At 42.5% G+C, this 26,746-nt stretch overlaps 4 protein-coding genes across 23 annotated transcripts in view; 1 reads left to right on the forward strand and 3 right to left on the reverse strand.

Moving 5' to 3' along the window:
* Positions 1 to 8,113, reverse strand: part of LOC118776347 (calcium/calmodulin-dependent protein kinase type II subunit beta-like) — a 56,035-nt gene extending 47,922 nt beyond the window's left edge. For all 20 annotated transcript variants that reach the window (XM_036526656.1, XM_036526654.1, XM_036526650.1 and 17 more), the window contains exons 1-2: positions 7,805 to 8,113; positions 3,734 to 3,828 (exon numbers count right to left, since the gene is read on the reverse strand). In XM_036526656.1, the coding sequence (XP_036382549.1) occupies positions 3,734 to 3,828; positions 7,805 to 7,866 (157 nt within the window). In that variant the 5' untranslated portion in view covers positions 7,867 to 8,113. The remainder of the gene's footprint in view (positions 1 to 3,733; positions 3,829 to 7,804) is intronic.
* Positions 8,114 to 10,342: 2,229 nt separating this feature from the next.
* On the reverse strand, positions 10,343 to 13,924 carry LOC118776995 (nudC domain-containing protein 3-like). The gene is made up of 6 exons (XM_036527676.1): positions 13,598 to 13,924; positions 12,718 to 13,004; positions 12,366 to 12,498; positions 12,017 to 12,160; positions 11,192 to 11,380; positions 10,343 to 11,088 (listed from the first exon to the last, which is right to left on the reverse strand). The coding sequence occupies exons 1-6, from the start codon at positions 13,793 to 13,795 to the stop codon at positions 10,978 to 10,980; spliced, it is 1,062 nt and encodes a 353-aa protein (XP_036383569.1). The 5' UTR covers positions 13,796 to 13,924; the 3' UTR covers positions 10,343 to 10,977.
* Positions 13,925 to 14,358: 434 nt separating this feature from the next.
* On the forward strand, positions 14,359 to 16,143 carry mrps24 (mitochondrial ribosomal protein S24). The gene is made up of 4 exons (XM_036527866.1): positions 14,359 to 14,408; positions 14,873 to 14,941; positions 15,110 to 15,221; positions 15,502 to 16,143. The coding sequence occupies exons 1-4, from the start codon at positions 14,370 to 14,372 to the stop codon at positions 15,783 to 15,785; spliced, it is 504 nt and encodes a 167-aa protein (XP_036383759.1). The 5' UTR covers positions 14,359 to 14,369; the 3' UTR covers positions 15,786 to 16,143.
* Positions 16,144 to 16,430: 287 nt separating this feature from the next.
* si:dkey-13n15.2 (protein transport protein Sec24C) lies at positions 16,431 to 26,073 on the reverse strand. Its single transcript, XM_036527415.1, has 21 exons — positions 25,829 to 26,073; positions 24,256 to 24,595; positions 23,849 to 23,928; positions 23,675 to 23,743; positions 23,457 to 23,568; positions 23,180 to 23,307; positions 22,856 to 23,000; positions 22,615 to 22,721; positions 22,366 to 22,478; positions 21,723 to 21,914; positions 21,075 to 21,168; positions 20,884 to 20,988; positions 20,595 to 20,762; positions 20,409 to 20,505; positions 20,063 to 20,211; positions 19,743 to 19,881; positions 18,213 to 18,334; positions 17,797 to 17,976; positions 17,422 to 17,628; positions 17,129 to 17,218; positions 16,431 to 16,831 (listed from the first exon to the last, which is right to left on the reverse strand). Exons 2-21 carry the CDS (start codon positions 24,542 to 24,544, stop codon positions 16,691 to 16,693), a joined length of 2,727 nt encoding a protein of 908 aa, XP_036383308.1. The 5' UTR covers positions 24,545 to 24,595; positions 25,829 to 26,073; the 3' UTR covers positions 16,431 to 16,690.
* Positions 26,074 to 26,746: the final 673 nt, after the last annotated feature.

Genomic DNA, 26,746 nt, shown 5'->3' on the forward strand with positions numbered 1-26,746 from the left:
TGCTGTGTGCGGTTAACTCTCTCGCTCCCAAAACGCTCGTATCTCCCCCAGTTAAACCCAGGCACAGTATCTTTCAGTCACCGCGCAGCATAGCGATATCCTGGAGAGCCATGTTGGACGCTGGTCTAAATATTTGGCACTATTTAACCAAATGTCAGTCCTCTGTTGCCACTGTGGCAGCACAGCGAATTAATATGAGAGCTCTCTTCCTTCAGTTCCTCCCCTAGTGGTGTAGTGCAGGGGTCTGCAAGGGGAGGGGGGGGAGTGAGCATGAGGGGTTGGAAATGCCTAAGGGTTTTTTTTTCCCCAACAGGAGTGAGGACGAGCGTGCCAAGCTGCCAGCTTCATGAATGCATTTCCTTGCAGGCGTGTAACATACAGTGATGGTGCCGCTGCTCACAGAATCGCATTAGTCCTCCCTCTCCTGACCTTTACACAGAGATGCTTACTTGTTGGGTTCTTCCAGCCCTACGCTACTGAAATTCCCTCATGACCGCTAGCACCCCAGGCCACAGTCTGTTATGATTTCCCTCAGAAAACATGGTGAACCTGAGGGCTTCAAAAATGGACAAAACACCAGCTAGCTAACAGGTAACATAGATATTAAAAAGAGATCCAAAAGTGGATCCTCACTCTTAAGTAATTTTCCATTTTATTTTTACCTTTTCCATTTTTCAGACCTGTTCACAGATACGACTTTTTTTTCTAATTAGTATTCCGTAGCTAGCTATGTATTTTTGTTTTTGTGTTTGTGGTTGTGTAAACAGCCCACTCATTCCCGAAACATGCCCATTTACTGTGCAAACTGTGGCACATTCTGCCTTTATTCCCTGATTTTTCCCTGATTCCCAAATTTTACACTACATGGTTGATCTTATGACTGAGGATATGCATACTGATTTTAGATCTGTTGTCAGGGGCAGAGTGCATCGGAAGCCCTGTTTATACAGTGGCAAATGAGAAGAATGCTATTTTTATAAAACAGCCAGCTAGTTAGACAAATAGCAAAATCAAACAAATTATAAAATGCCAGTCTCATGTTATTACTTACTTACATACTTCATTTTATTTATTTTTTACATTTTTACATTTATTATTTATCTGAACAGATTTTATTATTTACTTCATTGATTGCCTTCAGAAAAAGACCAATGCAATAACCAGATACAATTAATTGAAAACAGAAGTGATTACAGCTGACATTTACGTGTATCAGCCCAGTGATTATGAACGGCCATGCCCTCCCATTTCTAACGAGGAGTAACACGGGTAAATCCAGGTCACCATGCAACTGCATTGCAGTTAGTGTTGAGGAATGCCCAGGACCAATCATAATATTCTCCTCTGAACTGCTGGATGTTCTCATTGGTTCTTGTACATTTCCTTCATAAAGCCTGCCTAGGGTACAGCCCTCAATTAGTAAGTCACTTAATTATTGGCTTTTCACCTACTCACACACCCCCACCTACTCACATTTGTTGCTGTTTCCACTCACAGCTGAAGGTATTAACCGTTAATCTGCTGGACGATACACTCATCCTAATTTATAATTTATTATCTGTCCAAATCACATCTATAAATGAAATAAAAGAATTGAAATGGAACAAAATATTAATAAAATACACCACTCATGCAGCTTCAATATTCATGGTAATTTCTATACTTATTTCCAAAAAAGAGCTCACATTCAAAAAATAACTTAATAAACCTTATATAATTTTATAACAAAGCAAAGTTGCAGAGTAGACATTAAAAAAGGCTAGTCAATTTCTCAAGGCACACACTGAGTATTTAAGGTAGTAGTGAGGACCGTGGACTGGAGTCCTAGTATATGACAGTAGTGTCTCAGAGGTCCCTGGCCAGGCTGTGACTGACTCTCTTTGCCCCCCCAACCCCCCCCCCCCCCCCCCCTCTCTGGGTCAGATGAGAGTCCCGTGCTCCAGGCATGCAGGTTCACAGACGCAAGGCCTGCAGCTGCCAAGTGCCTGGGCTGCCTTCACACATGCTCTCACTCTCTTTCTCTCTCTCTCTCCCTATCTATCTATAACTCTCTCTATTTCACTCTCTAACACACACACACACACACACAAACACACAAAGACTGCTAATATTTCCCATACATTCTGTTTTGCATGCATGTGCAGTTACAACGCATGGAGCTTCTACCTGTCATGGACTGAAACCCGTATGTATCTTCTCCAATGAAAAAAGGTAGTCATTTCCCCTCCCTATACCTCAAAGTGAAATATGGGAATTAATTTTTTTTCTTATATTTCCTCATTTACATAATTTTTCATATATCTGTTATATATTAAGTCTTCATATATATGTTAAGCAGGTAAAACACTGGGTTTACTGCAACAGCTGTGTATAAGAGCCAAGGCAAAGCAACACAAACAGCACCTTTTAAAAACGTTTAAAACTCCTCATTAAAAAAATATCCTTATAAAAAATGCAAAACTTCTGCCTCTCAGAAAGAAGTGGATAAATGCGACCTGTTCTCTCACCTACAGCAGAAACAGACCCACATCTATTATGTACAGTACATATCAAATGTCATGTGGACCAGTGGTATACCGCTAACCAGCATAAAGTGCAGAGTAACGCTATCAAGGTAATGGTTGCTGATAATGTTAAATCCAGGTCTACTAATCAAATAATCAAAATGAAATATCAATCAAAATGAAACATCATTCTGTTTTAAAGCACACATGCTAATCCTTCCTGGACCTCACCAGCCATCTTTACTGAAGCAAACATGCAATCTGGTGCTTTTCACTGACTACAATTAGCATTAGCCTTCCACAGCCTTATGTTGATGCAGGTTTGCTAATCTAGGGGATGCTGCTAATCTCCTTAAAGCAGTGATACACTATGATACAATTCCACTTAACGGATTCAATGCAATCAGTATTTGCCGCTGAACTTCAAGAGCAGAATGTTTGGTATCTAAAAGCCTGTAGCCCATTTTCCTTACTGATTCTTTTAAGGAAACTATTAAATGCGTCTTGACCTAAAGTGCAGTCTTAATGAGTATTAAAACACCCTGCCAAGGGTATGGAACCGTTTCCCTTCAATCTTAGATTTAATTACTGAGAGCATCACAACACATCATCACAGTCATATTCAGTCAAGCATGTAAGATCTGCTTTTAAGTTTGGAGCATTGTTCACATTAGACAAGCGAGGCTTCAGGTACAACGTAATGCACAGCATAAAATTTAATCACAGACTTCAATCGGCGTCCTAGATTTCAGTTTGGTCAATATATCATGAGTAGATCATTATAAAACAGGTCTACTGAGCTCCCTCAAAAAGAAGGTGCCCTCTTACTCTGCAATGAATCAAAGTGACCTCAGAAGGGAAAGAAGCATACCGCCCGTGACCCATAAAGCTGCATTACAGGCATACAGAGGAGAATCGCCGCATATTGACACACACAAAGATGTTCTTACAGTAGTACACACACATTAGCTGCTTTTTTGAGATCATTTCCATTTACATGGCAATGACCTCAATGTTTCAAGGGCATTTGTGCTGTGTTACTCCTATGTCTGCAGAGGCAACTGAAGGGCTCCGATTACAGAAGACATGACGAGGGTTTCTGAGATGCCACCTGCAGAGTGTTCAGTGCCTTTCTGTCATAGACTCAGTCACTTTGGGTCTTCAATTAGCATGTGTACCCCAACCTCACCCAAAGGCATTCGATGCCTCTATAAATAGTGTGTACCTACCTCTTGCAGAGAGCTTTTTGGTGTTGATTATTTTTGCGGCATACTCCTGGCCTGTGCACAGTTTGACACATCTGCGCACCACTGAAAATGCTCCCCTGGGGAAACAAAAACAAGAGGATTAAACGATTAGGAATGGTCCAGCAATCAATTCAGCCCTTTCATTTTTCCCTGTTTAGATCTATCAGTATCACTTGGAGAGAGGCTGCATCTTCAGAACTAGAACAGACATATAAAGTGACTGACATGTAAAGTGACCAAAAGTGGGATTCCATTTAGGGATGACAGATCACTTCACATCTATTACACATCTTTCATCTCTTGCACATCACGTCTCTTTGTATGTTCTCTTTGCAGAACACACATCTCTTCATTCTCTTCGTGACTGTCTTTTCTCTGCATTTCCCACAACATCACCTTTAGAAAAGGAACTGGAAGTTTCCAAAGGATGTAGCTACATTACACTGAACCAGGAAATGGGTGCACTGCGTCAGTTGTGTCCCTGCCCTTTATTCTTCTATCTTCAAGAAATCTCAGCTCTGTTATGCTCAGGGTTGTTGCTTGCTTAACAGGAAAGAGATCACAGCAGTTTTGTAAATTTGGAAATTGTGAACTGACTGTCCCATTGGGACACACTGGGACAAATCGTTAGGTCTGTCCTGTTAATTACTCAATGAGGAGACTGAAGGCACATCGAAGATAATGCAAGTAATATGTTCAGAGATGAAATTACATGTCTATCACATGATTCAGAGATGAAATTACATGTCTATCACATGATTCAGAGATGAAATTACATGTCTTTTACAAGTTGAATTACGAAAGGAAATTTGAAATAAACTTGAATTTTGTTCAGCTACTGTAATATGAATGTTTTTCCTTGTTTTCTCATTTTCCTCATCTGCTCATGTTTTTCGCAAAGCTTGCATACCTTCATCACTTGAGATGACAACAGAAGAAATTGATGTCATCCCCAATCTTGCTAATTTTAGCTTACAGCAATGAAATACACTGCATGGGGCTGTCTGCTTAATAGACTCCCTGATGACATGCTTTGCTAAATCAGCTAATTCTACAATGTGTGAGATGACAAGGGACAGAGAGCAGATCCTGCAGCATAAAATCTACTTACACACACATACTCACACACTCTCACATGAAAGCACGGACATGTGATTGTGCACACCTTTTTGGCTGCATTTGATCTTTCTGGCAAATTTAACCTTAGTCATTCATTCTGTTCATCACTACCCAACAAACTGTACTGGTTTTTGCTAAGTAATAGAAATAAAACCAAATTCTGAGGTGCATTCTTTGATGAACATAGACAAAAAGTCTCTGAGAGTGAAGAGAAACAATTTTGAAAAAAAATCTGAAAAAATGTGACACAAAGCTATTGAAAAAAGAGAGGGGCCCTCTGTGCTGCAGTCTGTTAAGACCTGGACAAAGTTAGGGCCTGCTGGTGTCAGTGGAGGTGAGGGGGACAGTGGAGCAGTGGGCCACCCCACACAGCAAGGGTTAGTCTGTATTGTTGCAGAAAGGGACCAGCTGACAGAGAGGGAGAAATGCAATGCCAATTACTGAACATTCTCGCAATGTTCCTAAAATGTCACGGCAACACTGTGGAAACTGTCCAAGCTGGATTCAGTTCATGTGTGAACAAAGTGCTTTTAATTAGTGCCTGAGCTTGCCCCCTTCTGTCTTTGAGGCGACGTTGAACTGATTTACTGCACTCCGCCTGTCAAATGATTGAGGCAGGGGCAGGGGCAGGGAGAAGGCCACACGGCCCCGCTCCATCAGACGCGCACCTCACCCCACATTGCTGGAATAGCTGGAGCTGCTGGGGAACTGGAAGGCCTTAGCGAACTACACATGCACACACTGGGGGAATGCACACACTACAGCTGTCTCTGGCAAGCCAGGCTCACACTGAGCATGCTCCCTGCACACACGGTGAGGAGCACTGCAGCTGTCTGAATGGCTACATCCACCTGAAATGGCATCACACTCTGAACGAGCAATTATCTCACACAGCATGGAATCCTGAACATGACAGTGTGCTGGTAGGGTCTTATGCAGGCTCAGTCACTTTGAAGTTCATTTAGGCATGATAAATCCTAAAGCAGGACTCACCCTTCATCACCAAAGCCCGTCTGAATAGCGTGCAATGGCCACCTTCTCCCTCAGATCACCCAGGCTCAGATGAGAGGATATGTCCCCATAATCTGAGCTACAATGGACCGGCCTATGTCGCGATCGTTATCAAGGTGTAGGCCTATCTATTTCTAAGTTGTTCTTACATTACGAGATCAATTTCTAATGCCATCAACCTTCCTAAAGTAATCTGGTACATCCTGATGTTTAAACAACAGTGCACCCATCAATCCTCTGCGTTTTCGCAACATGCAACAAAGAGAGGTCTTGATAATAAGGCATGGGCAAAAATTATGAATGAATAAAAATGTAAATATAAACGAATTTGTGCTTCATGTGTGTGCTGGTGTGTGTATTAGAAAGAGATAAGAAGAGAGAGAGAGAGAGAGAGAGAGAGAGAATGAGAGTTTATACAAAACAATATAAATTAAAATTCGTATTGCTTACTAATAAACACTTTAATTACATGTAAAGAATAGTAAACTGAACAATAATTTTGAAAAAGAACGCAGAACACCAACTTGAAAAGCATACCGTTTTCCCCGAAAGATTAAAAATGTATATATATATGTATATATATATATTTTTTTTTTTTTACTTGGCGTGGATGTTAACTTGCAACATGCTAACGACCTTAGGATTCGACACAGCCGATGCAGTTGACATACTTCGACATCACTGTTGTGTGTAAGAGAGGACCAGTGGAAAGGGATGCGAGTGCACTGTCGTAACATTAGCTGTACTAAATGCCTTCATGATGCTTCAATATAGACAACGCGCAGCCTCCTCATTTGTAGCTGGAAATCAAACTACAAAAAATCCAAAGTGAACCCGCACTAGGGCACCAAGACTTGGAAGGGTGAGAGCCATGAGGCCAGCAAAATTATCTCATTACGAAGCGACGTAAATGTTTCATTTGCTGAAAGAAAGGGGAATGACACTCAGTCATTCAGTCAACATTTAAACGCTCGTCTTAAGCACACCGAACGCGGATCAGACAGCTTAAGTGAAAAAACGAAAACTTGATAGCTATAAAGCCAGCGATCTACAGCGATATCTTTTCAGGATGTGCCGTAAACGGGCAAATAAGGGAGCTGTTTCTGTTGCCTTCTCGCGGACTGGGAGCTCCATCTTTCTACGATGTCCACCCAATAATAAGCAAGCTTGCTCTCCATCTAACCACATGACGTTTGGGTAGCGGCGCACCAGAGTTTGCTAGTCCTAGCAGCACCCACGGATACGATTGCAAATCAAAGTTTTTCATTTGTTGGAAAAAAGGGGGGGCATCTGTATATTAACAGCAGACATTCATGATAGCAGTTAGCTTATCTGGTCAAGTTATTACAACCAGCTTCGTGCTATCACTGGCAATATTAATAATTCAACAGAAAACAAGGCAATGCAGCACAGTATAAACTGAGGGGAGGGGGAGGCGAACAAAATACTCGCCTGACGTCAGGCACTAGGCATGTTCCACCACAGACACATATTACAGACACCAAACAGCCGCCTCGATTTTTGACAGCTCAAAATGTCAGTCTCCAGCTACTGTGCAGCAGTGGCACAGGACCGAACGACAGGGCTTTAAAGAGAAGGGCGTAGCTCTGCTGCTGGCTTTATTTTCGGAGAGCTTGCTTTGATAGCTGTGGCAAGCCACTGAGAATGTGTGGGTGCGAGTGCTGTCGCTAGCCTTACCCCGAGAATGGAAGCAAGCGAGCGAGCAAGCCAGCAAAAGCTACATTCACTTGCCATGTAAAATGTTCCAGTTACCCAAAACAGCAGTAGCGACAACGTGTCACCATCCCTTGCCTAAAGAAATGAACATGCATTTACACATACGCGATCTAACAACAGCCATCATTGTATGATACACGCTAAATCTATATCTAGTCGTACATAAAAGGAATAACAAAATCTTACTTTCCAAGCTCCTCGTATAGCTGATACTCGTCCGTAAATCGCGTACAGGTTGTCGTAGCCATGTCTCCGTCTTATCTCGGGTCGGGGTCGTGTCACTATTTCGGAACGTTGTCTTCCACTCTGTGTATGTGATCTGACTTCTATAGAGGTGTTCTTGGGTTTTGCTGCCGATGTTATAGCAGTCACAAGCAGCAGCAGATATGTATTCGAGTGAAGGAGAGGTTTGCTAGCGAGCTAGCTGACAGCCTGCGTCTCTCCCCCTCTATCCCTACCTACTGTGTCGTGCACTTTCCCAATGCGCTACACTGCAGCCTCTAGGTCTCCCCGCAGAACGCTTATCGTTGCCACCTATTGGGCGCTCCATGTCATTACGTGCGTGGGCACGGATTCAATGCCCAGTCGCGCTACCGGCTCGTTATTTCCTTACGGGGACTGGCTTGCGAAAAATGAGAGCACTTGTTGGGAGGGGGGTGGGGGGGTGTAATCGGAAACGAGGATAATTTGTATTATCCATAACAAACAAATAAATAAAACTACAAGACAATGTTGCAATGCTACATGACACAGCTAGAGACGACATGTCCTGTTATGAGCCGCGGCGTAGGCTTCGCAGTTGCATCCCGGCCAGAAGCGGATGCACTGACTTCTTAAATACTAAACATTTAGACGGCGGCTCTCCGCGCACAACAGCAAACCTTGCAACTCCTTGTGAGGTTATTGCAATGAACCGCAAGTTGGTTAGCGGCGCAGGCAGATTGCGAGTGTCCGCCGATTGTATTAATACCCACACTGACATAGGCTACAACAAGGAAAAGCAGGTGCATGGTCCAGACCATATCAGTCCCATCTAAAGTTGTTCATTTCCGCTATTCCATAATCCAGTGCTCATAAGCAACTGCCCTAACTTCCACATTCTAAGCCACGTTCAGAAAAGATGTACACGATCCACGCAGAAAAATGTAGACGATCCTTTGAGCACCTGTAAGATCAAAACGGCCTTTAGGAACATCAAGTAGGGCCTACGCCTTGTCAGCAGCAGAGAGTTTGTAGACATTTAATTCTTTTTGACAAATTTCTCGTCCCATGGCCTGGAAAATATCTGATGTGCGTGATTTCTGTACATCATGCTGAGCACTTTCACTGATACTACACATAAACGTACACATTACACATTAAAAGAATGGCACATGGCACCTATTGTAAGATCATAAGACGTGACAGATAAATATTTCCCAACCTTCTCTTATATGAAAATCAGGATAGTGATGCAAGGACATATTTGAAAATTAGACAAAAACCTTGCACAGTGCGGATGCTATGTTAGCATATTTGATATCTGAGCTACTCTCAAACTGACTACACTTTGTTGTGTAACATGTTAAGATCCGTGTAAATGAATTATAATTATTGCTAATCTAATACAAACCTCATTGCAAAGAAGGGAAGAACATGAATGGTACATTGCTTGCATGGCATTCAACAGAGTGCACGGCTCTACTACAGTCATCCTAGCAAACCTTACATCTAATTATTCTAATAACAATATTCTAATAATCTTATTTATTCTTTCTTGCCCCAAAACCAATCATTGAAATCCGTTCTTATCTTTTTCTGTTATCCAATTCGCAGACAGACAGCCACATAAATGTATGGAGGTTAGGACATAACCTCCTGGTTGCAGAAATAACGTGCATATATTCTTACTCTGCCGCACTTGCACAAGTCAAACCTTGCAGTGCCATCTGGTGTTTCTAAGAGATAACTGCAATGTTAATGCTGCATGACAAAAACTGTAGCCATTTGACAAAAGCGGGAATCTTCTCATTTAGCCTATAGTACAGCCTGTTTAAGGTACAAGACATACCTTCCGTAATTATGCGTGAATTAATGAGTACGTGCATGCTGCAGTCAGTATTCGCAATCACAATCATCATTTACCACAAATTGAAATGCAGGCATGATGCCATATTTAGGATAAACTGTAACCCATGGCGGAACCAGACGGCCACTGATGAACAAGAGCACTATTTCATGTTGTTTGCCTGTTACTGAGCATATCTCACATTTTTCATTAATTTATTGGGCAGACGTAGCAAGGCTGGTATTAACCTTTAGTACCATCACAAAAGACCCTTTCTAAAATCTGGTAATTGTTTTATGACATCCAATTTATTAACCCATAGGCACACAGAAAACACAGAGAAAAGTTCAAACTGACAGAAAGAAATGGGGCTAGGGGGAAGGAGTAAGGACAGAGGTATTCTGAGCCACAAAGCAAAAAAAACGAACCAGTCCATCGACACCTGCACAACAGCTAAAGCATAGACCAATTCTCACTGTAAAATGACAAAGCAAAGGATAATTGGCAGCAGAAAAACTACTGCTGCTCTCAATGCAGTTACACTTGCTCTGTAATCATATTATTCACTGTGTTGAATGTATTTGCAACAAATAATCATCTGGGGCTTAATCCATTTCCCTCATTCTCAATGGACGCATGAAACACTACAAAAATAAAGATGAATAAATACAACAAAAAAAATACATTTCAGGGTAAAATATGTAACTGCAGTTTTGAAATTTTTTGTTGATTGCCCAGCTGTGAGTACTGTACAACAATCCTCATACATCTATACACAGTTGTCAGAGGGAAGGAACATGCCACCACTATACAGGTCATTGGTGCAGTCCTCAGCATGTATCAGCTTCAATGTGTCAAAAGACCATTGAATTGCTGAGGCATAAGACCTGAAATGGAAAGACGGATAATGTCGGCTATGGCCACTGCATTCAGAACAGACAGACACTCTAGGTGCACAAACCCATTTACACATTTTAACCAAAAAAGCATTAATGAAATACAAAATTGTTTTATGTACTTACAAAGATATTCACCACAGGTTACCGATATATTCACAGGCTGTTTTCATCCATTACCAGCTAACAACTACTATGCTCTCATTCCCAGCTCCTGTCTTCATTCTTCTTGCATTTGGCATTTGTTGCAAGTGAATTACAACTGCTATGTTGATTAGCCTTCTTATGCATCAGGATGCCCTGCAGTAATGAAGCACACACAGCATGTGTGTATATGTGTATGGTGGCACATGTCTGGATATGCACAGGTCCACGTGGCAGCAAGTAGCACCAGCAGTCCACCAGCTGTTAGCCTCTCAAAACTGCACAGCACTGGCCGGGATGTCGAACATGGCTGGATCAAACTTCTGTCCTTTGAAAGGGGAGCCCTCAGCATCCCAGCCTTTCTTCAGCATCTCGTGCACCTTCTGAAAAGACACATTCCCATCAGCATTAGCAACCAGCGTACATCCACACATCAAGGGCCACACCCCTGTAATCCCACAGGACCTACAAAGGTTCCCCTCTCACCAGCTCGTGACTCTGTGGCCGGCCCTGCAGCTTCTGCCGGTAGTCAAAAGTGAGGCGGTCCAGCACAGCGTGCTCCTCCTCGTCCACGCTGGCCATGGAGCGCTCCCGGTTGATCTGGTTCACGTCAATCTCCTTCTCTCCCTTCAGCACCGCATTCCACCACACCTCTCCGGTCTTGTTGAGAGAGAGCTGAGAAGTGCAAGCCAAGCAGATACAGACTCATAAAAGTTTCTGCTCCAAATGAAAACACACCCAGATCTCTCACAGTCTGCCACTGTTCTAATTCTGACCCAAAAACTCTTTTTTGGTATTTTTCATTTCATTTTTATAGAATTTGCTCCATGGAAAAAAAAATTTACACGAGTTCACAAGACTCAAAAGAAACTAGCCCCACCTGTACTCTTAAAGACAACAGGTAAAGTAATAGTACAGTAATAGTAGCATTAACTGTATTTGCAAGGTTATGAGTAAAGGTGACTTGGGTGGAATGACTTTGTTGCAGCTATATAGTGACTTGTCATTACAATAGATGGTTTATCATCACCACAGCCAATGACCATGTCAGTTAAAAATATTGCATAAATCAAAATACATTTCACAATGCAATACTGAAGTGCACCTACTATCAGACAGCCAGAAACTGTTTTTTGTGAATACCTCACCTTACATTTTCATTGGTAGTTTACACCTCAAACAGTGCTATTTTGCAAACAAATGAAATATTTACCAAAAAAAAAAAACTCTTTTTTGTCTTAGCAATGTGTCATGTGGTACAGTGTGTTGTGTGGGGCCATGTGTGATGGAGTGACACAGTGTTAGTCTCACCAGAACACATTTTCCAGGCTCCAAGCTCCAGAGAGAATTCTCAGTGTTGATCTTGTGGCTGAGCTCTCCCTCCATCAGTACGCGCTCCGCCGGCCCCTCCCTCACGGTCACGCGCACGCTGCCCGACTGCAAACTCACCGACACCTGACACGCAACACACAAGGGGGGGATCAGGCTCATCAGCACAGGGCTGTTGTGTCTGATGTGTTTCCTCACTAAAACGCGCTCAACATTTTAATGACGAATACAGTGCTAACGCAAATGAAAAAATTATTTGGGGAGTGGTGCATTTCAAACCACAGGAAGAGTGGCTGAATTGGGTTTTGGCAGACATGAGACCACAGTATACCTGCTTGCCCTTGACGACATCAGCGGGGACGTGCACACGGATCTCCACATCAGTATAATCCTGAGACCAGCTGTAATTTTCTCTGACTGCACCATTGTAGCTGTCTGGGTTCTCCTGAAATTGTGCCTGCCCACTGCCAAAGACAAAACCAAGTGTATAATTGGAAAAGCAGAAGAATGACATTTTAAATCCGGCTAAATCTGATGTTGATGACATATGGCACAAAAACTGACCCTAAAGGTCACAAAACCCAGCTGTGTGATTAGAATGGACCGTGTGTTGGGTAGCCTTGAACTCGACATGGGCTGGACAGACTGACTACATAATGTCAACTTTTTGGCACAACACTCACAGTTTTGTAGCAGCTGTCTGGGAGCTGGGTGTTGCTTGAGCTTCTGGCGATGGCACAATGTCACTGCTGCCTGACTCTGCGCTGGGAGGTGGGGACTGCACAGCTGGTGAGGATGTTGCACCTGCAGACTCTTCCTTCTGTTCCATTGTCTCCTCCTCCTGCCGAGACTCTACCACCACCTCCTGCACAGCAGGGGGAGCCATCCTGGCCTCCCTCTCTCTCATCTCTGCCTCTCGGGCGGTCCTTTCTCTATCCTGTGCTGCTATCTGCTCAAACAGCTTGAAGGTCTGGGGGAGAGAGATGGTTAAATAAACACAACTGATTTCCATGACTTAGGACGTAAAAATAATAACTGCAGATATGCTCTTTACTCAGTTTTTTAAAAATCTGTAGAAATCATCCCCTCATAACCTAGGATTAAAATACCTTCCCATGACTCTGATTCATCTTGCACTGAAGGCTATATTCAGTGCCAGTTAAATTCACAATTGCAGCGACAGAAGATGACATGTTATATATCCTATGGTAAAGCCAATCCAGTTTGACCAGCAACACACTAAACATTTGGACTTAAGCCAAGGAGTGATCAGATAGAAATCTGTACCTTGAATTTCCTGTAAGAATCGAGGCTCCTAACGGTGCCCTGGGCATTTGCTGATTTTTCGAGTGTAAATTTTGTAACAGCAGCTAGTTGAACAGCTAAAAAACTAGCTTGCTAATACCCTACTGTTTTAGTTGTATTCTAGCTAACTACAAGGATCAACAAAAACACACACAGGCTTCACCCACTACCAAACTAAGTTACCAAGTTATGTGTCATGCAGTTTGTTCTAATTATCTTACTGGTTGGTTCTAAAATTAGCCAACTATAGCTATATACCTTAAGAACCATTTTCTCCGCAACTCCTGGGGGGAAACCCATACGATCATTGGGGCTGCTGAGCAGGCGGTAGAAATCCGTCTTTCGATACAGAAAACCAAAATAAACCTGTAGAAAATTCTGGATATTTCCGACATGCTGCAAGATGCCAAGCAGCGCGTTGTCATATAGCTCGGTCATCTGCACGGAAGACGACATTGTAGGCTCAATATTTCAGGTAAAACAACTATATACTGTACTTAGAGACTATTCTGTTTTTTGACATCTACTTTGTTGCCTAGCTGCTGTAGCTAGTTAAGTATGGATCTGTGGATCAGCTTCCTTATTTTTCGGTACTCACGTTTTAATGTCCGTATCGAAACAAAAGCCATACTTTGCCTTTCAGAAAAGTTAAAGGTAATTGAAATTACACGTAACACTAAAATTACTAATTACTACAAAAATTGCCAATTACTAATATTTACTACTCTTAAGTAACACTGATATTATCTGTAATAACCCAACAAACATTAAATAGGGATACAGCCAGCAAGTTGTGAAGAACTACTTACTTTCTCAAATTTGTAACTAGATGTCACATTTATGTAGCAATTGTTATAGTATTATAATATGTATCTGTCATATGCATTATATTTACTACAATCTTGTTTTTTATGACCAGATCAAAAATATTTTGAGGGAACTGCGAGAATCTCGAGCTGTTTGTGTAACTATATAAAATGTCCCCTACAAATAAGACGTAACGCGTGCAGAGACTGACGTGCTTTCCAAAATGGCGCTGTCCTTGAGCAGGCAGAGTTCAGCTATACTGGTAAGATGCTGCTATTACCTAGTGTATCTAGTAAAAAAGATAGTGTCATATATGTCTGTAAAACCATAGAAGACAAACAAACTGTGTCACCTGGCTAAGATGTAAATAGCAAAATAGCCACAGTACTTTCAAATGCACAGCTAGGTAGCAAGTTAGCAAATGCTGGTGATTCCGTTTCACCTAAAAGTTAACGTTATTTTAACCAATCGTGACACCGAGGTGGTGTGTTGAGTAGCAAGCTGTTGCTCGGTACTTAAGTAGTTCGCTATCCATTGGTTTGTTGAGTAGCGCTAGTTTATAGGTTACGATTTCTACAGTATTCAGAGCCATCAGTGTAGCCCTTTCAATACACAGTGATTGAAGATGTTTTTTGTCTGGGGGCATGACTTCACACAAAATAATCATTCACTTGGTTTTGGTAATTAGTGGAGTGATAAATTAAGTCTGCTGTTTTATTTCCATAGAAATCGCTGAACGCAGTTTGCTCGTTGCCCAGACAACGGACAATCCACTCAACTGCAGTTTGCTGCAAGGTATTATTTCACTGCTTACTATACATTGTACCTTGGCATGTGACAAATAAAACTTATATAGCGTATTGGTATATAGCGTATTCGCGGTTCTGCTACTTTGATTTCTTAAGATGCTGTGATGACTGATTTGTTTTAATTGGTGTTTAATTTGGTCTTTCCTACTTGCAGAACCGTGCAGCGCGAGTTCGTGTGGGGAAAGGCGACAAACCTGTGACTTACGAGCAAGCCAATCCCCCTCACTACATTGCCCATCGCAAAGGCTGGCTGTCGCATCATACTAGTGAGCTTTAGCCTCCCAGACGCATCTCCTGACTTAAATTTTTAATTGAAAACTCTGAACGTTCGAACACCTGAATTTCAGCAAAGACTAACACAGATTAGCAATTTTTCTCCAAAATATCCTCCAAACGTCTCCAATTAATGTAATATTACAATCATCTTCTTAATTTTAAACAAGCTCATTGGAACAACTGGAAAATGAGACCATTAAGTCCCCCAGTATTGTCCCCAAGTGTTTCCCCATCTGTCAAAGCAGGCTCCTGACTTCCCTGTCTCCACAGGTAATCTGGAGGGGGAGGAGGGTGCTGCAGAGAGGACAATAGAAGACGTTTTTGTGCGCCGCTTCATCTACGGCACATTCCATGGCTGCCTGGCAAATGAGGTGGTCGTCAAGCGGAGGGGCAACATGCTGGTGATCTGTGCCCTGCTCCTCCAGAAACTGCCCCCCCAGAAGTTCTACTTCCTCATCGGCTACACAGAGACTCTGCTCTCCCATTTCTACAAGTGCCCTGTCAAAATGGAAGTGCAGACCCTGGAGGAGAAAGTGGTGTACAAATACCTTTGAGTATGACCCCCCCGACCACTGTCCTCCCATTTAAAAGACTGTTGTGACACACAGAGGACTCACACTTCTCTTGGATAATACAAGGTTGCGTGGCTTCTTGTGAATTGTACATTTGAGTAATAAGTATAACATAAGTATGTTTGGGTCCATGCTCAGTATGTGCTGGTTCAAGATTGCAGGAGTGTTCTATCTGGACAACAAAAACAAAAGCGTCTGTGAGTCGTAACATCTTTTGCCCTTAGACCATATAGAGCTATTCTGTTGTCCCTTAAGATGCCCCAGATCATGTCTTGGAAATGTGCCACACTGGTTCCATTATGCAGGAGACTAGTTTATATTGGACAATGATGTCACCCCCCCCCCCTAATAAAAAGCTAAAAAAACATACAGAGCCTTTGGCCCTGATTACCTGCATTTAGCAATAATAGAATTGAAGAACTACAATTTAAAAATTCTCCCAAGAGAGCAGTTTAGCTCAATACACATTTGTGTTCACTCAAAAACTGCTCTGATCAATGCAAGACAAGATCAATACAAAAAATGTAGTGTTTTTTTTTTTTTTGGAGAAACAGATAAAGTACTTAAACATTCAGCTAAAAAGGCCAAAAAAAATACACAAAGAAAAATTTGCAGAAAAATCAAAGACCATACTGTTTATTGCTTAATATGCGTACATGCCTGTGGAGTCTTACCATGGATGGGAATAGAGCAACAGTCTAAAATCGCAGATATTTTAGGTTAGAATTGGATTCTTCCAGTTTAAGGTCAAAATGAACTCTTCCATGTTCAAAAATCTAGGGATGAGGGATGAAGAGGGATGCAGGACGAAAGGGTATAGGGGCAGAGTAACTGAATGACGGATGAGAACAGGAAAACCACCATAACAGTTCCAGAGGGACACAGTGTTACACCAAGAGACGCAGTGAGTTGACGTGCAGGTGGTAGAGAAAGTCTGCATATGATGCCCCACCATTGGGGCTTTTGTCTTCCACCAGGAGGTGATGAAGTGCTTCCTCACTGCTGTCTCCCTGTTTCACTACCTGCAGCTGAGGAGAGAGGAATCGGATGGATCAACACTCAAGATGTGTGTCATCTACCGTGTCTACTACTGCTTGTCTATTACCATTATTATAAGATAACGTGACTGAGGAACAGACAAGCATTAGTAGAGACTGCATATGATGATACCCTGGCGTTTATCCAGAATTTAAAGTTTAAACAAGACTAAGTCAGACAATTACAATATTAAATAAACAGTTTAGCAGTACAAAATGTGCTGTTAAATGGCACACCATAGTATTCTGATGTCTGCATTTGTGGCTGTTTGTGTTTGTAACACTCACCTTGAGAGTATAGGGTGCATCTGACTGCAGGTTGTCAATGATTCTCCTCACACTGATAGACAGAGGGTTCTCTAGCACAGGCAGGCATACCTACACATACATACATACATTCACATGTTTCCCAGGTCAGAGCAAAGGAAACTCGGAAAACACACTGTGTTCCAAATATCTGAACACCACTGCTCCACAGGCCTTGTTTGTTTTCTACCCATAATTCCCCTCCACATCTCAAAGATCAAAACTGCCATCTGTTCTTTCTCTTTCACCACATACCAACACAGGGTCACTCTCACCTGTCCCGAGGGCAGCAGGGAGAAGCACGTTATGCTGAAGAGTTGCAATAGGGCCTGGTGGGGGACACAGCGCCCCACCCACAACAGCAGCGTGAGGGGGGAGTAGGCCAGGTATAGGCCCCCCGGGTCCAGACTGCTGGCACTACAGCGCACTGCTTCCACCGCACTGAGCATGCTCACTGGCTCACTACACATTGGCTGGGACAACTGTACAGACAAAGAGAACGAGGAGTAAAAGGAGGGGCAAAAATCAGCACTCATCAAATATTATGTATAAATGTGACATCTTCAGAAAGCACGTAGTCACAAGTGTTACAGTGCAATTATACATATGCATCAAAAGTGTAATCAGTTTGTTGTGAAAACGCTCCTCACCAGTGGGAGAAGGAGGGGGTAGAAGTGGGTGGCGGTGTTCCTGACATCCATGCTGACAAGCTGGCTGCGCAGCAGCTGACGCTCGGTGACAGAGCTGTGCAGTCCAGGCAGCAGCACCTCACTTTTGCGCAGACTGTTCACATAGACTGGGAGAGCCTTCAGGAACTGGGGCAGCACCAGCTGAATGCAAAATATGGGTCAACAATCGGTAATGGGGTAACATTCCATTCTGCATTAGCAAAAAGCCGCCAAAGGGAGGAGGATTTTGCAAACATCCTACTACTTAAACTTTCAGTGTAATTGAACACATTACTGTACACTGGACCCGGCTCATGAGTGTGTACTGTTTGTTTGTGACCAAACTGCCAGATGAAACTAGTTATCATCTTTGTCACCTCTTTGCCTCTATGGCTCACCTGCCCTGGCGATACCGACGTGGAGCAGCAGTGCTTGCGGTAACAGGCAAGCGCTTCCGTCACTTCTGTCTGCAGCTCTTCACGCAAATCCTGCAGGGGCCGCTCCAGCACTGCACAGTACACTTACACAGAGACACAGAGCATTAGAGGAAACCGAGTTGGCAAGAGAAAGAGAGAATACACTGACATGCAGCACAGCACGTTCTCAGCACTGTCACTAAGACCACACAGCCATTTGGCCTATCAGATTTTATACTCAGACCACATTAAATGGTTCTACGTCTGTGGGGGATCTGTGCAGCTGTCACACACACCTTGCAGTTGTACTCCATCGAATGAAACTTTGTTAATCTGGCTTTACATTTTAGAAATCAGTGAGATAATTCCACCATCTCCGATGATCTTTGAGCTGACTGGCCTCAGGACAACAGAACAGAAGTAGAATCAGTCAAATTAATTTTCGGTAGCAGAGCTCTAAAGGATTTGTGTCCTGCTCAATACCCAAGGTGTTGTTCAAGGTGGACCAACCACTGAGTTCCACTTTATGGATTCATGATATCACTACATACCATGCTCATTCATTATTTTGTGTAAAGCTGGAACATTTTAATACGGCCCAATTCTAATTTGCAGGAGATAATTGCTCACTATGTGTTTATTGCTTCACAAGTCTTGTGTGCTTTTTAATTATTCTTGACCTGAAATGTGGGTGGTATTTTTTGTGTGGGCTGAATGAAATTAACATGAATCCTCCGTCCACCCACCCATGTCCACATTTTCCACTGAGTTTGATTTCACAAGGATAATCATAGGGAAATCTATAAAAGGAATCATAGGGAAAGGAATTCACAAATCCACTGAGTTTGATTTCACAAGGAATCATAGGGAAATCTATAAAGTATGCGTGTCCTTATCAATTTTTTGTTCAGCACATTCAATATTACAATTCAAACAGAAATGCTGAAATACAGGTGATCATTGTCTTGATAAATGTACTGTATTTGCACAAAACAGGGTTCATGTTAAACAGGTAACATTATATTCCACACTTATCTTAAATACACGCAGTCCAATGCTGAGTGTATTTAAGATGATAAGATGTTAAGTTCTCAAATTGGAAAAAAAATGTTAGATTACCCTTCAGTTAGATTATGGTCAAATACAATTAAAATGCAAATATACAATTTAAATTAACATAAGGCCAATGATCCAAGCTAAAATGGGGTTATGTGACCTGGACAATGCATATTTATTTTCACTTGTCATAATTGCTGAGCTTAATTTGCATTCCTTATTCCACCATGCATAACAAAATGGAGCACACATGGACAAGACCGAAAGAGCTTAAATCTAAGAGCTAACAAGAAAAGTCCAACTGTGAGTTTTACCCCACATCTAGTGTTTACTTCTGAGATGTCACCTTGACATCTTTTACCCAAGATTTATACATGAGGTCACTGGAATATGTGCAACTCATTCTAAAATGTGTTTTTCTACAGAAGAAAACCAGCATCGACACACAATCCTTACTTTTCTTGCAGTAGAAAGTGAGCAGAGTCTGGGCCTGGCAGTTGCGGAAGGTGTCCAGCAGGTGGCGTGAGCATTGTATGGACAAGCTGTGGACCCTGGTCCTCCTCTCCCCCTGAGAACTGGTGTAGGATAGGGCCACCTTTCACATGAGACAAAGACGATGATCAGGGATGTCCTGTCCTTGTATTAGAGGACCTCAGTGTGAGTCTGTTTTTTCAATCTAAATGTTGATTCAGCTAATGCATTGCCTTTACTCTGTTCCCAAAATGTTAGTAAAAATGACAGAAAACAGCTGGGTGGGGAATCCAGCCTCAGCCCACCTGTATGACCACACCCCTCTGCTCATCCAATGGGCTGCAGTGAATGAACTGTATGGCTAAGGCTGTGCGCCAGTCGAGGGCTGCCAAGGAGATGTGGGTGGGATTAGTACCAGGGTTGCATGAGCCATAGACCCCAGACACACGCAGGCCTGCAAAACAAATACACAGTGAAATGAACAGAATAGTCAGTGAACAGAAGCATGTATCAACACTGACTCATACTGGAATCAATGCTGCCTGCTCAAAGATATCCATGCATAAAATGTACACACGGGCACATCGATGTGTGTCCATATCACACTTACTGAACACAACTGAATATACTGTCTTTGTCTTGTCTCCATACCTTTGCTGACAAAGACTCTGAGTTCAGCCTTGTAGCCTGTCTCTGTCTCCACACACCTCCTCAGATCACAAGTCAACTGCTTTCTGTCCCCTTCTGACTGAAAGAGAAGAAAGAAAAAGACAGCCTCATATTTTGCTAATTTAGAGTCATGTCCCATGTCAGCTTCGGTTAATCTGGTAGGCACACCTGAAGACTCTCATAGCAGTAGAAGCCTCCACCTGTCAGGTATGGGATGTGTCCTGGCCAAGCACCTCCTACATCTTGTTGAGAAAAGAGGAAGAGGTGTACACTACAGCCTTGACTGACGCACTCCTTAGCCAATGAGATGCAAGGCTCCAATGGCTGGAAAAGGGACTAGAATGGAAAGCAAAAGAAAGAAAGGGTAATATATTACTACAGTACAATGACATTTTTTATTTCAGTTAAGCTCTGACTACATAGGCTGCCAAAACTTGGAACAATTCCATCTACAAACCTTTGGTTTGCTGGAGCCGAAGAATCCTGAGGAACTCTGCTTTAATGTTCTTTCAGTTAGGGGTGCACAGTGGAAAATAAGAAGCTTCCCTGGACATCCAACCGCCTGTGTGAAACAGAGATGTTTTTGGAGGAAGTGCTGCAGCTGCATGTATGGTCAGTGCATATGTAAGGAACGTTTGTGCGTATCACCTGAAGTATCTTGAGTCCAGCATGGATGGGGAGGTCCTGTGAGCTGGACGTGTCCTCTGATCCTGCAACCAGCTGGGGAATCTGCTGCAGCATGCTAAACACACACCGCAGGCCACGTCCATTAACACCAACAACATTTCATCCATTATATTACATTGTTGTCATTTAGCAGATGCTCTTATCCAGAGAGACTTACATAGGTTACAATTTTTACGTGTTATCCATTTATATAGCTTATATAGCATTATATATTTATATAGTGCCTTGCTCAAGGGTACAGCAGCAGTGGCCCCGCAGGGAATCAAACCAGCAACCTTTTGGCCACGAGACCTGCTCCTTCCACTATACTACACTGCCATGCCTGACAATATGCCAACCTGACTCGACAGTCATTAATCCAAGAGACATTGGATCAACACTTCAGTTATCTGTAGTTCTGAGGTGAAGGATGCCATAATAGAGGGGATATATCTATACATGTGATAATTACTTATATTCCCCAGCTCAACTCAAGAAGGTTTAAACAACACATCAAATCTTCATTTGAGCAAGCATAGTAAAAAAAAAATCAATGCATTAAAACAATGAAATAAAGCATGCTGTTACTTGTGGTTAGTAAGCAAGTCAAGTGGTACTCTATCACATTACTTGTCAATGCAGTCCTTGCAGTCTTTGAGCGGTACTAACAGCCCGTCTCGCACCGGCAGTTCAAGCTCCTCTGTGTCTGTGATGACCAGCATGTGAGGGCGGGACAAAGTGGGGCTAAGGTCATAGAGGTGGAGCCTACTGTCATAGGTCATCAATCCCACTGGTACATCTGATTGGTCAGCACCTTGTTCACTGTAACAAATCAATACTGAATCAGTTTTGAGTCATTTTTTCACCATGACTAAGTACAGCGCAACAAGAGCCTAGTTTGTATGTTTTGTAGTATTGCGTGCATTGTCTTATTATTACATTACTGTGTAGGTATAACAGAATTGTAGATGTTGTTTGTATAGGTAAGTACGTATGTCAGCATTCTTAAAATTCTTTAAAGTCCATGAAGTGCAGAAGGTGAGTGGGCTTCATTGCACCTGAGGCTTAATTAAATCACTTGTGTTATTCGATTACCTTAAACATTTTCCTTGAATTTCTTTTAAAATAGAAAGACATTTTAGTCAAAACCTACTATGGTACAGCCACTGAGGATGAGAGTTTTTGGTGATGGGACATACTTGTTCGTATGAGAGCTTACTTTTCTGTATGAGTTATGTTTTGCATACTCTGTGTGTGTATGCGTGTGTCTCACCTTGACAAAGAGGTGAGGAAGGAACGCAGGTGCTGACAGATGAGATCCAGCTGTCCCCCATTCACTGCAGGAGCAGACACATCCAAAGCCAAGAGCATCCCCGCAGCCTGGCCCTGTGCACACACCAGAGTAACTCAATCCAGAGTCCACACACACACACACACACACACACACACACACACACACACACACACACACACACACAGAGTTCGCAATGTAATAAACTTGTGTGCTTGGTATAGTTCTGACCGTGTGCATCTCCAGGATCTCATATGACCCGAGAGAGAGGTCAGGCTTGTGGTCACTGTCCACACGCCGACCCTGACGGTTAGTGGGCTGATAATATTGCCACGGCACTGAGAAGAAAAGAGGGCAGGGTGAAGAAGACACATGAAACAGTGACAGATTTTAAGAAAAAGGAAGAGAGGGAAACCAAAGAGGACTGAGGGACGTAAAGGAGAGTGGAAAATGGAAACCATGCAGGTCTTACCTTCAGCAAGTTTTCCACAGAAAGGGCAGAAGAATCTCTGTCCACAGTCCTGCCAGGCCATGAATGGACACATGTAGGCACCACATGCATTACAGCCTGGCACACACCCTTTTTCTGCAACACTGGGGCACACAGGTGGGGGGCGCTGACGAGCACAAGGAATCAAGTAAACACTTGTCAGTACCTCCTCATTTTAACATCTACCTATCTATCTATCTATCTGTCTGTCTATCCAACATAATCTTGCAGGATAATAGATTACAATACAAAAACCCAGACAACACATTGTTGAAGACTTTTTCCTGCATCTATGACAGAACTGACCTCTCCTTTCTCTAGTCTGGCAAGGGGGGTCACTATTGCCCCCAGGGGTAAGTGGCTCTGCTGAGCAGTTGTGCCCTCAGTGGGAAATGAGTAGGAGGTACAGCGGATGAAGCGCGGGCTGGCATTACCTGAGAGAGATGGAGAGACAAAGAGCCCACTTTCATTATACAGGATGTTTATCACACCAACAATTATACCATGATTTCCTGGGAAAGTAATACTTAACATATGTAAGTGTGCGTGGTGGGGAGGGGGAAGGGATGACAAGGAGACATACCTCTATCCTCCACAGTGCAGTCAGTGGTGGCCAGTGGAGGCAAAGGGGAGCCTGGCTCTGACACATACACTTTCCCCTCCCATTCCGCCCTGTCTTCCTCCATTCCCCGCACCTGCACAGAGCAGGGCAAACAAAGTGGGGGGTTTGATATGTGAAAGACAAATGACAGTAGGAGAGGGCATTCAAAACTGAGATGAGCGAGGAGGAGGAAGACTCACAGCACTAGGTAGACACTGGGGGTCCAGACCATACCGTGATTCAGAACTCGGGCTGGAGACCCTGCTGTCCTGAGAGAGTGCAAGACAAGAGGAACATTAGTGGAAAATTAACGGACATGGTTCCAGACTTGGAATCTCTGGGAAATGGCTGACCTATGCCAAACTCAATCTCACCGATTGCGAGCTGCCGCTCCCCTGTGGTGACTGTGTATTACTGCAAAAGGACACACCAGGGTTGGCCTCATACAGCACACCTGGGAAAGTGAGAGGAGCCCCAGAAGAACACATGAATTGCAATTATATACTGATAGTCAGTCATATATTTACTTTAGTCCTTGCTAAAGGGCTTGATCATACCAAGCAAAATCATAATATGGGTACAGAAAAACAAAAGGCACTCAAATAAAACCAATACCAAGTTTCCAGTAGGAACTCAAGTCAATTACTCCAATTTAATTTAAGATAAAGACAAAAACACTGTCTGTCTGGACGTAAGAAGAGCAATTTAACCACTGGGTTATTAGATATTTAAAAGAAATGAGAAGGGTTCAGTGGATTAGGTGTATGTTTCTTCGGCTTACCATTGAAGTAGTGCGGAGGAGGACCCCAGGGAGGCTGCTGCTGGAGCCAGGGGCCAGCTGACAGCGGGGGTGGGGCTGAACTGTCTGTCATGCACACTGGGGGAGGAACTCCTGAAACCATAGCGCTAGATGCACTCTGAAAATCTGAGACTGGACACTGAAACCCTGCTGGAGCACTGTTTAGCACTGCTGTTGGCTGGCTGGTCAGAGGGGTCACTGCGGGCCAGCCAGTGTAACCCTGCCAGGACTGCTCGCTCCCATAGCTGTGATTGGCTGCTGGGATGTCCATCCTCTTCCATAAATCTCAGTGACTGGGTGATTCACTCAATAAAAGGATGTCCTGACAAGGACAAAAACACATTTATCAAATCTGCTTGACACCATAAGAACAGACAAATAAAACCATAGCTGACCCTAATGTTGGTCATCTGATTGTATAGCATCATCTGAGATCTTATAATCTTATCTACACTTATCTAATCTTATCTCTACACTGTCCTTACTTTCCACTGCACTGAGGGAAATTCACAAATGATTGAATTGCCATGTAAAATTACCATACAAAACATGAAAAACATTAACTTGCAATATTATAAACCAGAAACATGGGGTTTTGACAGACACAGGCTGTCAAAAACACTGGCCACATCTGTATGCCTTGGCAGTATGCAGTGCACAGCTATAGTCCTGTTCTTGACAACTGAACACTGTCTGTGAATTTTTCAGAGGTGGGGCGTATGATGTTGTGAGCAATTTTACATACCAGACAAGCATCTCAAAGATGTCTAAAATGATCAAAGCCCACTAAGATAAAATTTTAACCACACTGCAGTTGTTATTGTTGTTTTGTTCTTCAAATAAATTTTTTCATGTTTGTTTTTAAAGGGAGTGAAGTGGTTCTCTTGAACTTTACCAGCTTGTGGTAAGAAAAAAAAATCAAAATCAATATAAACTTTTAAATACGTACCGCTTCATTCTGTTTCATAGTGAAACACCTCGCAATAATTTTAGCTCTTTGACAATTTGGCACTTTGATAATTCATGGTTACTTACACAGCTTGGTGACTGGTTTCGTATACAAACACCAACCACTGTGCATCATCTACATACAATCTGATATCAGCACCAGAACTCACCAGTGGCAGATATGCATAAATAAATTAAATATAGGCCCCAGAACTGACCCCTACATTTGATAATACGATAAACGTGTTTATTACAGTAACCACCCCCTGCAGATACATGTTACCTTATCATGACGGATATCTCTTTTTAAGCCATTCGTTACTACAATAATGTACATCGTAGTTGGCGAACTAGTTAGCCACCTTAAATACAAATCTATAGACCTCACGTTATTCCTCTGGCTCACGGCTAACTGATCTGTGACATGTCAGCATTTCATTTCATTCGTTCTGCTAGATAAAGATTATCTAGGACAGCTCTGTTCACAGTTCTGGAAAACATTAGTGTAATTGAGGGATTTTTGGGCGGCCACATCGAGATCATCAAACGTACCTAGGTAACATCACAATAACGCTGTGCAGCGAACTAGGACAGAGACGATGCATACCTTGCACATCGTAAGAACACGCGTATCCTCGCCAGAAGCTCGCACAATCTTGAGAACCACTTCCAAGAACACCTTCATTACTGTCATGAACGCCACATTCATCGCCGTTGGCTAAAGTGTTCTCTGTGACCGCCCATAGAGAGTGTATTAGGTTGCAATAACGTCAAGCTCTGTGCAAAAAAAAGCAACATACACATACAAACATTGTGTTTTCCCAGAACACGCCAGAAACCCTGTTTCGAGATTGAAATGTATGTAGTAAAATGACGAAGTCCCTCCCCCCACTGCCCATTTCCGCCGGCGACGTCAAGTGTTTTACGCAATGGTACAACAAGCAATGGTTGCCGTAACGGTCCAGATAATTACTTCAACATTCGTTCTACTTTACTTCAAACTAATGATTTATGTGTAATATCACGACGAACAAAAGCGATAAGAATAGGATTCACATGTAAAGTAAGATTCCTCAAAGCCATGATTACTGTAAGGAGCAAACGTTACATTGCAGCTACTGCAGCACGTGCGCATGCTCAGTTTGACCAGTCAAGAAATTGACAGCCTCACAAATTAAACGTATCGATAGAATCCTTTTGACAATGTACATTTTATTGATCAAAATACAGTTAGCTTCATAAAAACAGAAGAAAGATAAAATCCAGTGCTTATATCAATTATTTATGTGGGCTGTGGCTTTGAATCATTGCATTTTCTAGGATTCTATTTTTAGTCTGTTAAAGGATATTAACATACTAAATAATAAAAAATATTGAAAAGTATTTAAAATCAAGTTATGTTATATATGCCTCAGTAATAGCCCTGGTACTTAATTTTCATATTAAAGAATAATTTAAATTTCATTGTTGAAAATAAAAGAACATGAAAGACAAGTGTATATCAACAAGCCCATGAACAGATGTA

Source organism: Megalops cyprinoides, chromosome 4, assembly GCF_013368585.1.
Source record: "Megalops cyprinoides isolate fMegCyp1 chromosome 4, fMegCyp1.pri, whole genome shotgun sequence".
Taxonomy (NCBI): Eukaryota; Metazoa; Chordata; class Actinopteri; order Elopiformes; family Megalopidae; genus Megalops; species Megalops cyprinoides.

Coding starts and splice junctions, on each gene's coding strand:
- LOC118776995 (XM_036527676.1), bottom strand. CDS start 13,795: ATGTCGTCTTCCGTGCAGATGACCGAGCTATATGACAACGCGCTGCTT. Junction 12,499..12,717: donor CAGACAGCTGCTACAAAACT/GTGAGTGTTGTG, acceptor TGTCTTTGGCAG/TGGGCAGGCACAATTTCAGG. Junction 12,161..12,365: donor ATGTCGTCAAGGGCAAGCAG/GTATACTGTGGT, acceptor GTTGCGTGTCAG/GTGTCGGTGAGTTTGCAGTC.
- mrps24 (XM_036527866.1), top strand. CDS start 14,370: ATGGCGCTGTCCTTGAGCAGGCAGAGTTCAGCTATACTG. Junction 14,942..15,109: donor CAACTGCAGTTTGCTGCAAG/GTATTATTTCAC, acceptor TCCTACTTGCAG/AACCGTGCAGCGCGAGTTCG. Junction 15,222..15,501: donor CTGGCTGTCGCATCATACTA/GTGAGCTTTAGC, acceptor CTGTCTCCACAG/GTAATCTGGAGGGGGAGGAG.
- si:dkey-13n15.2 (XM_036527415.1), bottom strand. CDS start 24,544: ATGGACATCCCAGCAGCCAATCACAGCTATGGGAGCGAGCAGTCCTGG. Junction 20,763..20,883: donor TCGGCTCCAGCAAACCAAAG/GTTTGTAGATGG, acceptor TTTCCATTCTAG/TCCCTTTTCCAGCCATTGGA. Junction 20,506..20,594: donor ACTGCTATGAGAGTCTTCAG/GTGTGCCTACCA, acceptor CTTCTCTTTCAG/TCAGAAGGGGACAGAAAGCA.